The sequence below is a fragment of the Microcaecilia unicolor genome, chromosome 4 (assembly GCF_901765095.1).
Source record: "Microcaecilia unicolor chromosome 4, aMicUni1.1, whole genome shotgun sequence".
Lineage (NCBI taxonomy): Eukaryota > Metazoa > Chordata > Amphibia > Gymnophiona > Siphonopidae > Microcaecilia > Microcaecilia unicolor.
The window spans coordinates 64,075,235-64,088,315 of NC_044034.1; the positions used below are offsets into that span (position 1 = coordinate 64,075,235).

The 13,081-nt window shown below is 41.8% G+C and overlaps 1 protein-coding gene across 1 annotated transcript in view; it reads right to left on the reverse strand.

Moving 5' to 3' along the window:
- CRYL1 (crystallin lambda 1) overlaps window positions 1–13,081 on the reverse strand; it is a 201,838-nt gene that overhangs the window by 67,776 nt on the left and 120,981 nt on the right. The window contains exon 4 of the mRNA XM_030200287.1: window positions 864–1,025. Within this exon, the coding sequence (XP_030056147.1) occupies window positions 864–1,025 (162 nt within the window). The remainder of the gene's footprint in view (window positions 1–863; window positions 1,026–13,081) is intronic.

Consider the following 13,081-nt stretch of genomic DNA (forward strand, 5'->3'; position numbering starts at 1 on the left):
ATGTGCTATCTCTCACTGTTATCAATAACCTACCCTTCAATTATGGGCTGCTCATGTCTTTGTCAGTGGGCAAACTTACAAAATCAGCAAGGGATCAAATACTTATTTCCCCCACTGTACATACTAATGAGGCTGGTTCTGAGAACCTGTTTTAAAAAGACACATAGGCGATTATGCTTCCCTTATAAAACAGACTTAAATATAGGCGCCTTTTTGGACTTCTCCTATAGGCATTCTGTCATAAAATTAACCCTCTATGAAGGCAATAATTAATAGTTTATAAAAGCTAATGCACATAGAAGTTAAGAAACCAGAGGAACTCAAAGACCAGAAGAACAAAGACTGCAGAAACACATTTCGAAACTGTAAGAAGTAGTAAGCTATTTAATTTTCCACGCTTGATTTCCATAATCCCCTTACATTTATACAATGCAGGAGGAAAGATTACATATGAAAGCATGCACAGGCTAGGTGCACTGAAAGAGGGAGAGAACAAGCTGTGGTCAATAATATGGTGAATGTTTAATTATGCATACAAAACACATCTTCTCTACCTTCAGATTCCTGAATCAGCTAGAATATTAATCTCTTGAAATATTTCTGTCAACCTGTTGAAGCAAAGTAACTTGCTCCATATCATTCAGAACTTTCCATAAGGAAGCTTAAACTTGCTTTGATATACCTGGCAAATTAAGGTGTTTATGCAAGGCTGTATTACAAAAGGCATTGGTATCTTACATGAATAACCACAATACCCTTAAAGCAGTTTTCTTTCAGCTTCTATCAGTCACTTATATTAGCACTATTAAGATCAAACATAAAATTTATCAAATAAATTGTTCCCAAATCATTGGAGTGCTTACAGGATGGGCCACAATGCATTGTTTAACATGCTTAAGTCCAGTGAACAACTTGGTAGGTGAAAGGCAGGATGTGGAGCTGCCAATTACAGCTCTTTCACTGGCCAGAAGATCCAACTGAGCAAATAATTTCTTTTTTAATTCCAGGTTCTCCGGAGTGCATTCCTGAAAAAGATAGTAAGCACAAATAATTAATTAAAAAAAAATCAGGCAATCATTCATTATAAACATCTTCCCTTTTTTATGTTGCCATGAAACTAACCCATAAAATACATCAACATCACTAAAAAAAAAGCCAGATTAATCTAGTTGTATGCAGGGGCATAGCTAGCCCTCTGAGTTGGGGGGGGGGGGGTGTCCAGAGGTGGACTGAGAGAGAAATATATTCCCCCCCTCTCCGGTGCATTAAAAAAAAAAACCTTTGCTGGCAGGGATATTGAAACCCCATCAGCCAAAGAATTTCATTGCCGACCTGCTTTCCTCCTCCTTATGCTACTGCAGTAACACGAAAGTCAATGGGATGTCTCCAAGACTCTTTGTGCATGCTCAGATTATGCAAGAACTAAGCATGCTCGGGGGGGTCCTAGAGTTGACAGCTGGAAGCACCCCGCCAACTTCTGGGTTATTGCAGCAGCATGAGGAGGAGGGGAGTGATTTGGCAGGCAATTTCTTTGGCTGGTGGGGATTTGGCATCCCCATCAGCCCTTTAATGGGTGCAGTGCAGGTTTGAGGGGAGCCTGAGCTCAAAGTGGGTGGGGTCCCCAAAGTGGGTGGGTCCCATCCCCCCTCCCCCCACAGTTCGATGGACTTTTTATGTTTAAGAAAATTTTAATGATGGACTCAATCTAAAGACATTGGTGTAATATTCAGTCTGTTTGTAAATGCTGACCACTGTGCCTTTTTTATATTTGGATATTCAGAGCTAGGCTGTACACAGATACAGACACTGAATATTCTGGTATAGAGCAACCACTGGCACCTATTTGGATACTGGCGATATTCAGACCAATCCACAGATAACTACCTGGATAAAGTTAGAACAGCCCTTTCAAAGGTCCTAACTTTATCCATATAGTTTCTCAGTTAGTAAACTGAATATTGCCACTAACCAGGTAACTCCCTGTTCTGCATTAGCTCTGTCCTGGACGCCTGATGTGGTCTGTCTAGATTTTCAGTGGCATTATCCAAATAATGCTGCTGAAAATCCAGATATGGATCCAGTGAGCAGGCCTTATTGGGTATGAGCTTTTCCTACCTGGATAGGTCCTACTGAATGTCAAACCCATCATTTTTCCAGACAGGTATATTGGTTGAATATAGTCATATTATGATAATATGTAAACTTTATATATTCCTAACAGGAAATACATAGAAAATTAATGCACGATATCTTAGTATGGAGGTCATTCTAGAAGACATATTTTCAAAGGGGTCCTTTTCCCAAGCTGCAGGAAAAAGGGCCCTGTAGTAGGGGCGGAGTCTGTTTTTCCCACGCTCCAGGGCTCTTTTTACCACAGTGGGTAAAAAGCCCCAAAACCAAAATGGCTTTGCAGTAAGGCATGCACTCGACCCAGAAGTACCGCTGGTGGCCAAGTTGGGCCAGTGGTAGTCCTGGAAAAGCGAGTGGTAAGCCTGCGTTGGGTTTATCGCCGCTCAGTAAAAGAGCCCCTTAGACTTACAAAGTTCCATAGTAACCTACAGAACTTTGTAAGTCTAAGTGCTTTGAAAATGACCCGCTTAGGCACAATTTGCACTTGCAAAATCCGATTTACACCTGCAAATGGCCACAGATGTATAAGCAGCAAGTTTAGAAAAGCCACTACTTACACAAACACAGTTTTAAAGGCTGCGTGTTCTGAGCATGGTTTGGGAGGACCTGAAAAGTATATGTGTATTTACTATTTTGAAATGACAATAGTTGTATATCTCTAAAAAGGTTCCCAGGTAGTATTTATACTGGATCCCAAACATGCATAAGTGTTATGCTCTTATTATTATTATTACTATATTTATATAACATGCAAAGATCTAAAGGGTTAACAAAAAATAAAAGAATTAGATTTAAAATAAAATATAATACAATTAACAGTTAGTAAACAACTCATTAGGGACAGCGGTTTGGAAGAGTGATTGAGGAGAGAACTGTGCTTTCCTCTGGCATTTGAAACCAGCTTCTCCTTGGGTGTGCAGTTTTGTAAAATCTGCCCCTTATTAGCACTTATGTGCAGATTGCACAAACTGCCACTTACTGCTGAAAGTGTTGACATTTACACGAGCCCAAATGGCTGTTCCCACTGCAGGTGTCACTGTGTTTTTCCCATGACCATAGAGCTATTTTACCAAAGGCACTGTGTCCAGCATATTGTGAACATCCTGCAAATGTCTACACACTGCAAACTGTGAATGTTCTGACCTGGATGACCCTTTTCCTACTAGACAACCTATGCTTTATACTGAAAATATTTCTGACCTGTGCAATACATTTCAATAAGTACAGCAAGGCTCTGCTGTACATGCTAGAAGTAGCACGCTATGTGATCAGGTCTTGTGGACATGGTAAAGTGGTCCTAAGAAATGTGAACCCACTTAAGCAAATAAAGGAGCATCATATACAAATAAAGGGTTCAGAAGCTTAAGTTCAACAGTGTGCTCACTATCCACGCTATTTAGTGATAAGCAGTGGCATGGCCAGGCTCCAAATTTTGGAGTGAAGAGAAAATTATGCATTTTTTTCTCCACACACCCCCCACCTCAAATTTAAATGTATATGCCTTAGCTCAGTGGTTCCCAAATCTGGCCCTGGAGGCACCCCAACCAGTCAGGTTTTCAGGACATCCACAATGAATATTTATGAGGGAGATTTGCATGCACTGCCTCCACTGTATGCAAATCTATCTCATGAATATTCATTGTAGATAGCCTGAAAACCTGAGTGGCTGGGGTGTTTCCAGAGCCAGGTTTATGGGAACCACTGCCTTAGCTGGTGGGGATCTCCAGCTGAAGACAACCTCCGAATGCCCCCCAAACACCTCTCAGCATTCCTGAATAGCTAATGCCAGCACCCTGCACATGCTCAGTTCTTATGTGTGGGATGCTTGTGTCAGCGGCTCAAGAACACTGCCGCCAACTACCAAGTTCGCTGAAAGGAGTCATGGGAACCTTCGGAAAATGTCTTCAGATGGAAGGCTTGTGGATTCCTGCCAGCTACAGCAATGGTGCAATGATACTGGGTTGATCTGAGCCAAATTGGGTGGGCCTAAATCCACCCAGGCCCACCTTTGGTTATGCCCACGGTGAGAAATTGATAAATGGATATTATGTAATACTAGGATAAAAGGCCCGTTTCTGAAACCAATGAAACGGGTGCTAGCAAGGTATAGCCTTTCTGTAATGAATGTTTTGAAAGGGATTGTTAGGCTAAATGTGTTCTCACCCTCCCTCCCTCCCTCCCTCCGAGTTGCAGGGCTGTTCCCTCCCTCCCTCCGAGTTGCAGGGCCGTGTCCCCCCTCCCTGCCTCCCTCCGTCCGAGTTCCAGGGTTGTCCCCTCTCTCCCAGTTCCAAGGTCTCCCCTCCCTCCAAGTTCCAGGGTCCCCCTTCCATCCAAGTTCCAGGGTCCCCCCTCCCTCCCTCCCTCCAGTGTTCCCCCTCCCTCCCTCCAAGTTCCAGGGTCCCCCCCTCCCTCCAAGTTCCAGTGCCCCCATCCCTCCCTCCAAGTTCCAGAGCAGGGTCCCCCCTTCCCTCCCTCCAAGTTCCATGGTCCCCCCTCTTCCTCTCTCCCTCCCTCCCTCCCTCGCAGTTCCAGGGTCCCCCCTCCCTCCGATTTCCAGGGTCCTCCCCGCCTCCCTCCGACTTCCAGCAGCTGCTGATACTCCTTACTTTTTTCATAGCCGTCGTTCTCAGAGGTCCGTGAAGCGTGTGATGTTACGTATTGTTGCGTAGCGACGGGTGAGCGATGCGATTCGGTGAGTGTCAGTGCTCCGCCCTCGACGTCATCACGTTGTGACACTAGGGCGGGGCAGACACTCATGGGCAAAAAGCAATCTACACAACTACATCTTCTGGTTTCAGGCTTCTGGCTCCGGCTTCATTAGAACGTTGGAGGTGTGTTTTATATAGAGAGATCTGCTAGGACTTGGTGTTTATTTGCTAACATGTGCAAGCTCCCGCCATAGGGGCTTGCTTGTGAAAGCAGAGGGATGACGTGAGAGACCTACTATATTAAAGCTAGGAAGGTCAAAACAGAATACAGAGTTACAGGATACCAACAAAAACCAACATGACTGCAAGTTTGAAACCCCACTGGGCTTATTTTCGAAAGAGAAGGACACCCATCTTTCGACATAAATTGGAAGATGGACGTCCTTCTCTCAGAAACGTCCAAATCGGTATAATCGAAAGCCGATTTTGGACGTCTCCAACTGCACTCCGTCACAGGGACGGCCAAAGTTCAAGGGGGCATGTCGGAGGCGTAGCAAAGGCTGGACTTGGGCAAGCCTAACACTTGGACATCCTTGACCCATAATGGAAAAAAACAAGGACGTCCCTGACCAAATGGCCTGCATTTGGTTGTTTCTGACATGGACGTCTTTGGTTTCGAAAATAGCTGAAAATCAGAAACGTCTATGTCTAGGGACGTCCATCTCTAAGGACGACCAAATTTAAGGATTTGGATGTCCTTGACAGTATTTTCAAAACGAAAGATGGATGTCCATCTTGTTTCAAAAATATGGGTTTCCCCGCCCCTGGATCAGGATGTTTTGTAAGGACGTCCAAATCGAAACGTGGACGTCCCTTTCAAAAATGCCCCTCCACATCTTCTGTACCAGTAAGGATCTACAAGGGAGAGATTCAGGGAGAAATTTGACAGCTGTGACTCAGAAGGCCATTGACATTTATTTCCCTCCTCTATGGCTCCACCATACTGTCTGCTACTGCTTCTGAGCTCACAGATATGAGCATTGCACTCAAAAGCAGTTCCAAAAAGCTTCTGAGGTTCAAAGTGCTCTTTCAGGCTTCTGAATGCCTGAAGTGGTCTTTCATTGCAATAATAATGTCAAATAACAGCAAAAACCTTTGTCCGCTAGGAACCTACTGCTTGGAAATACATCTGCTGTGTGACAAGGCACTGAACAGAATGGGGAGCCTTTTGACTTGTCATTTCCCCCACTACATGGAAAGGCCAGGCCGACTGGACATCCAACAAAAGGATGGCAAGGGGACATTTAAACCCAAAAACAAAAAAATGAAAAAGAGGAAAGTGACCTTACCAAAAAGGCTCAGTTGTTACTCGTTAATTCTTTCTATCATCACTTTATTTATTTATTTATTTATTTATTTATTTATTTATTTATTTATTTATTTATTGTGGCTGAGACTTATTATCCCAAGTGTTGATGAGGGCATGGAATAAATACAGAGAATACTATGTAAGCATGAACTAATGCAGTTAACATGTGTTATTAGTGTACCTGTGGTAACATACATGCATTGATGCATGTTAGTGCGTAGTAAAATAATAGCCCTTTTTGTAAATCTAGCCCTTTACTTGCAATACTGCTGTCACGTTTTCCAAAGCAGGAACTAGATTTGTGAGCCCTTGGGCCACTGCCAAGGAGCGGCAGTGGTAGGCAAAACCACTCCACATGAGGAACCAGACAGACCTCAGATAGGAACGGCAAGACTTCACCTGCACTAGCCACCCTTCCCCAGGAGTTGAGCCCCTGGCTGCAGGTGGCCGACAGGACTTACAGGACAGGGTAGGAACTGGAAGCTGCAAGCAGCCACTAAAACAGGGAACAAACACTGACAAACACGAGACAGAACTGAAAGCTGCCAGGCAGCCACTGAACAAGAAACACAGACAAACAGAAACTAAACACAAAAAGACAAACAGGGAACAAGTCTAGGAAACAAACAATAACCCTAAGCTAAACTACACACAGACTAACTAGCATTGCTACTACTACTACTAACTGACATTTCTAAAGCGCTACTAGGGTTACGCAGCGCTGTACAATTTAAACATAGAAGGCCAGTCCCTGCTCAAAGAGCTTACAATCTAAAAGACAAGAGAACAATCTAAAGAGAAGTGTACAATCTAGAGGACGAGTGAACAGTTAATCTGATAGGGTGGATAGATTGGGGCATCAGACAAGGAACTAGCATAAAAACCAAGCTAGGCAGAAGTGCAACAAGCACCAACAAACCAGGGCCTTAGGCGATGCAAAGGCAAAGCAGAGAGTTTCCAAATGGCTAATAAGCCCAGCAGCAGCTGAAATTCACTGCAGCAATCACCAGGCAGCTACGGGTGCTGTGCAGGCTCAAACAAGACAAGCAAGTCTGGCAGGCCAGAAGATCCGGACTGGACTGGGCTGAAGCCTGGAATGGGCAACAGCACATAAACAATCCAATGCAGCCACCAGAACTGGCCATCAGGGGGCGAGATGACTGAGAGCCTGAAACCTGGGCACGACCGTGACAACTGCCTACAGAAAAACTAAATGCATTATATTTAGCAGCTCTGTGGTGGCAATTCCTTAGTTTGCCAGTTAGATCACTTTGTAAACTGTTTTTTGCCTATATCAGGTAGGTAACCTTTGCATCAGCAACTATGAGCCACTTCAGGTTTGCCTTGTTTTTTTCTAGTAACATTTTGCTTCAGGTTGTTGGGGTTTTTATTTTTTGCTTTTATCTTTTTCTTTTCCCTTTACTCCAGCCTCTCATACATCACCAGTGTCCCCTCCAGGCCCACAGCCAATACCAGTTACCTTTCTCTTCTCACTACATTTGCACCAGTGCAACTCCCAACAGTTAAAAGAGGAAAGCCAGAAACAAACAGCAGCTGACAGGCCCTCTGACCCCCCATGTTCACCCGATCCTTAAAAAATCTTAGTCAGATCCAACACTGCCCTCCAGTTATTGTCTGGTTTCCAACCTACTTATCTCCAAACTTGAAGAATGTGTGGTCTTTCAATAACTGCTTCAGTTTGTTGATGATATCAACATCGTACATCCCCAACAACCAGGTTTTGTCAGAAACTATACTGACTGGATTTCTAAGTAACTTTTATCGCACATTGGATAGCGGTAAAGTTGCCCTACTCGTTTCACTGGATCTATCTACCGTGTTTAACCTGGTTGGTAACTCTTTGCTACTCTCTTGCTTGAGAGAGTTATATTTGTCTGGTCAGGTACTTCAATGGTTTTCCTCATTTCTCAAAGAAAGAACATTAGTAGTTCAACTTCTGCTTCAACCTCCTAATCTACCCTCTAAAATGTGAGGTTCAGTCTAGGCCCCCCTTCTTTTTAACATATTCATTCACCCGCTGACAACTCTCTTCCAAGACCTAGGGCTCATGGCATTTTATTACACTGAAAATATTCTCCTGATTCATTATATTGACTCTCTTGTACCCAATCTTTCTCAGTTACAATCTGGACTTGATGTAATCTTTTATTGACTCTGTAAAAATTGCCTGGTCTTAAATCTGTTGCCTTATGGGTTACAGGAAGACTTGATGATCCTATCTTACTCTTTTCCACTATTTAATGGTTGCATTCACAAATGGCTTTACTCTACACTGCTCTGCTGTCTCACTTACATTACTATAATGTCAATTACTCAGGTCTTCAACATACATTATTTTGAAGAACTTCCAGAATACAGCAATCAAACTCTTCTCACATGCTAGCAAGTTTGATCGTATTACTCCATTATTTATTCAACATCACTTGGTTCCTGTCCATTACTACATTATATACAAGATTATTACCCTAGTTCACAAAACTCCACCTACAGGTGTTTTACCCTTATCTTTTTTCATGTATCACTCTCTATGCCCCAACTAGAGTTCTACAATCCATTAATGATCACTGATGCCACATCCCATAAGTCCATCATGAAAGACTTGATTCTACCAGAAACAGAGCCTCCAACTGTACCACCCCCTCACTTTGGAATGCTCTCCCCTCTGACTTTCATCTTGAACTTTTATATCAGAAATTCAAGGTGGCTTTAAAAAACTCTCTCTTTTGGGAGGCCTTCGATGATGGGACCAGGAGCAGCCTGTCCTTTTATCCTGGATGCACCTAACCTGAACGAATTATAACTTGAGTGCCTCCTTCTTTCTTGGTGGTGACTGTACTATATCTTTTACTCTTTTCTCTCCTATCATTATTGATGGCGATCCTTTCAGTTTTCCTTTTTTATTTGTTTGTAAACTACTTTGTTCTATACTGGAAATGTAGTAGGTATATTATGCATAATAAACCATATCCTTAGAGCACTGGTTCCATTCAGCTTTTTGACTGCTATCATTGGAATCTCCATCAACACCCCTCCCCAATTTGTGCAAGTCAGAGTAAACTCTTTCCAGTAGCTGGGAGAGAATAAGCAAAGCATTCAGCAAAGGCAGAGCAGAGTTCACATCCTCATCAGCTATTCTGATGGAGGGTGAAGGGAACAGGGAAGCACAGAACAAATAGCAAAACTGGAGGCATAGTCTAGTGGTTAGAGCAGTGGGTTGACAACCATAGCAGCCAGGTTCAAATCTCTCTGCTGCTGCTTGTGATCTTGAGCAGGTCACTTAACCTTCTATTGCCTCAGGTACAAAAGTAGATTGTAAACTCTTTGAGGATGGAGGTAATATGTATAGTGTACTTGAATATAACTTGCCTTGAACCACTACTGAAAAAGTACGAGCTAAATCTAAATTGAGCCTGAGGCAGTGGCTAATGGGGTTGCTTGCCCACAATTACAAGGTGTATCAAGTGTCAGAAACAGGATTTAAATTTCCTGGTTATAAGCCCTCTTGGGCAAGGACCTATCAATTATATCTGTACACCTTGAACTCAGACTTAGAAAAAATGAGTAATTAAATATCAAAAATTCCACATTAGCTTTCTTGAGACAAGTGGCAGAAGCAGAACAGAGCTCTTGCCACCATCGGCTGTTTCCAGGGACTAAGAGGGAGAAGCCTGCAGGCCAGATAGGATAGAAGCATACGACAGAAGTTCCCACCCCAGATCTAATTAGAAGAATGTCAGTAACAGGAGTAAACTACATAAGTGAGGCACATTCTAAGTGATACAGTACCCTTTGCCAACTGATATAAAATATTAAGCCATTGTGGATATAAGGGATATTCTGTAAACCGTTTAGAAGGAAGCAAGGTATAAACAAATAAAATAAATAAATAAAAATTCTAAATAGGAGACCTTTTCTTTTGTTATTGCACGTTCCAGTTATTACGACTCAGCTGTATACAATCAGAATGTCAAATGCTAAGCAAGATACCTCATTTGAAATCACTAGTTCAGATTAACATCATTTTGAGTGATTATTCCTAGATATTTTCCACATTCATTTCTAAATGCTAGGCAGTGGTGCCCTAATTAGGGCAACCCAGTTAAAATCATGAACAAGCTGATCTACGGTTTTAAGGCACACACATAATTTGCTCTGTTAAATATTGTACTGTATTAACAAGAACATTAAAACAATCTTATTGTGCTGAATGAAATCCTTTAGAAATTTTCTGAGAAAAGAAATAACAAGGAAATCAGTTCTGGAAAATAAGTTGTCAGTTAATAATTGCAAACCCATTGTATTTAAGTCATCTTATCAGTCAGCTGCAATGAACTAATAGCTACAATGGAAAAGTCTAGATCTTTTATAGACTTGGTAAAGTTTAAACAGCTTATTTTAGTTAAGCTGCTGACTAGTAAAGGACTTTATTTACTGTGTAAAGTCATTAAAGAGCATCAGTGAATGACCTTATTGTGAGAGTAAAGCGGCTTCTCCCCCCAAATGCCTTGTCCTTTCCTTCACATTGTAAGATAATCAGAGGTAAGAAGGCCAACTTGTAGGAAACTCAAACCTGCAACGATTATGTATACTTGCTGAATGGAACATTTGCAGTCTCTTTAATAGTAGTACAATTGTACTCTCTTGGCCCAGTCCTATAAAATGTTTGTCCTTCTCAAGCATAGCTTCATTTTCTGAGTCAGGGATACTGGCTCTCTCTGGGACGAGGAGAAGAGAGAAGTCTTAGAACAAGCTGTAAATGAAGACATTGTCACTTTCAAGTGGACTTTGGTTTTTAGACAAAACAGCAACTATTCTGGATGCCCTGAGAAAAAAATATCATACAATAGGTAACTGAAACACTGTAATCAGTCTATCAAGAGCTGAGATGTTCTTTGAAGGTGAGAGGGCAATGCGGAAGCAGACAAAGTGGTTCACTTTTCAAGCCATACTGTGTACTGCAGTGTTCATTATTTTGGTGAAAATCACACTTTTCAGCTGGCCTGCTAGATGATGCTCTAACAATCAATCCAATGTTATCTGACTTTTAACGATTTATATATAAAGTACGGACTCTATTAGAAAACCTCCATGAAGCTTTAATTTAAATAAAATACTCTTTCATAATTTTATCTTACTTGTAATTATACCAAATCATTGTGTGGCTGGAAAAGCCATCAGATAGGATAAACTATACATCCCATCCTGTCAACTGCTTTTTGATAGATGTCGAGTGGCCAATGCATAAATACGAGTGAAAAGAAAAAGATAGCAGAGGACCAATCAAAACCAACACCTGGTCAGATAAAAATAGAAAAATGTATTGAAAAAATAAACAGATTTGACGCAGATCTGTGTTTCAGCGCACAGGCGCCTGCCTCAGGAGTCAACGATATCTTTCAAACCACGGAGCTGTTTACAGGAAATAGTGATTGTGAGCTGGTTGGATTTTTATTCTGAACATCCCACAAAGCTCAGTGGTTTGAAGGATATCGTTGACTCCTGAGGTAGGAACCTGTGCGTCAAAATGCATTCTGAGTTGAGTCTGCTTTATTTTTTCAATACATTTCTTTATCTGATCAGGTGTTGGCTTTGACTAGTCCTCCCCTATCTTTTTCTTTTCACTTGGACATTTTGCACTAGGGGAATATCATCTTCATTGTTTGGTTGAATGCATAATTACCCCATTCCTACATTTTGCGAACTCATTCAGGAGATGTCATCAACATGGGCTACTGTTAAGACATGAAGAGATCAGTGATATATACACAGCTCAAATATTCAAAATTATATTCATACTTTCTGAGGAAAGTGCAGAGATAGCAGGTGTAGCCTCTATATGTAATGTTATTGGAGGTTATAAGGGTCTATTAAAAAAACGGTTATGCAGAACATATCGGGTAATGACTGCACAAGTGTGTTTATTTATTTTTATGCCTGGCCAGTGCACAGACTTTGCATCAGCAGTGTCTGTGGTTCCTTCCTGCAGACTGCCCAACACTTCCTTCCTTCTTCTTGGAGCATCTGCATGCTTCACTTATTGCCAGTTGTTTGGATAGTGTGGCCTCTGTATCTATGGAGTACCATGTGGTACACACAGCTGACAATTAGTGTTTTGTGTGGCTGCATGACGGGGAGAAGACATACGGTTTTTTTGAGGGGAGGGGGATGAAACAGGTAATGTCCCCCAATTGTAACAGGACCAAGCTCCATATCTCCTGTCAACCCTTATGACTGGAAAGGTCATTTGCCTGGCCACTCCTGCTTATATTTTTAACAAGGAAAAGGCTCTTTCTGTAATAATCCTGCTATCTCTTCCTACCATCCTGCACGGTTTAAATATCAGTTGTATAAACCATGCAGGTCTCCATAGATACAGAGAACCAGGTGGTTCAAACAGATGACATTTTAACCTCACAGACCAGAAGAGAGATGAAAGAAGTAGCAATCCTGTTACAGACAAAGAGTATCTATTTTTTCATAAGCTTTTGACAAAGTTCCTCATGAGAGACTCCTGAGAAAATTAGAGTCGTGGGGTATGAGACAATGTTATGTTGTGGATTAGGAACTGGTTACTGGACAGAAAACAGAGGGTAGGGTTAAATGGACATTTTGCTATTTAAATAATCTGGAAACTGGAACAACAAGTGAGGTGATTAAATTTGCAGATGACACAAAACTATTCAAAGTTGTTAAAAACTCATGCGGACTGTGAAAAATTGCAGGAAGCTCTTAGGAAATTGGAATAATGGGCGTCCCAATGGCAGATGATATTTAACATGGACAAATGCAAAGTGATGCATATTGGGAAGAATAATCTTAGTTACCTTATGCTAAGGTCCACCTTAAGAGTCAGCACCCAAGAAAAAGATCTTCTGCTCAGTTTGCAGTGGTGGCCAAAAAAGCAAACAGAATG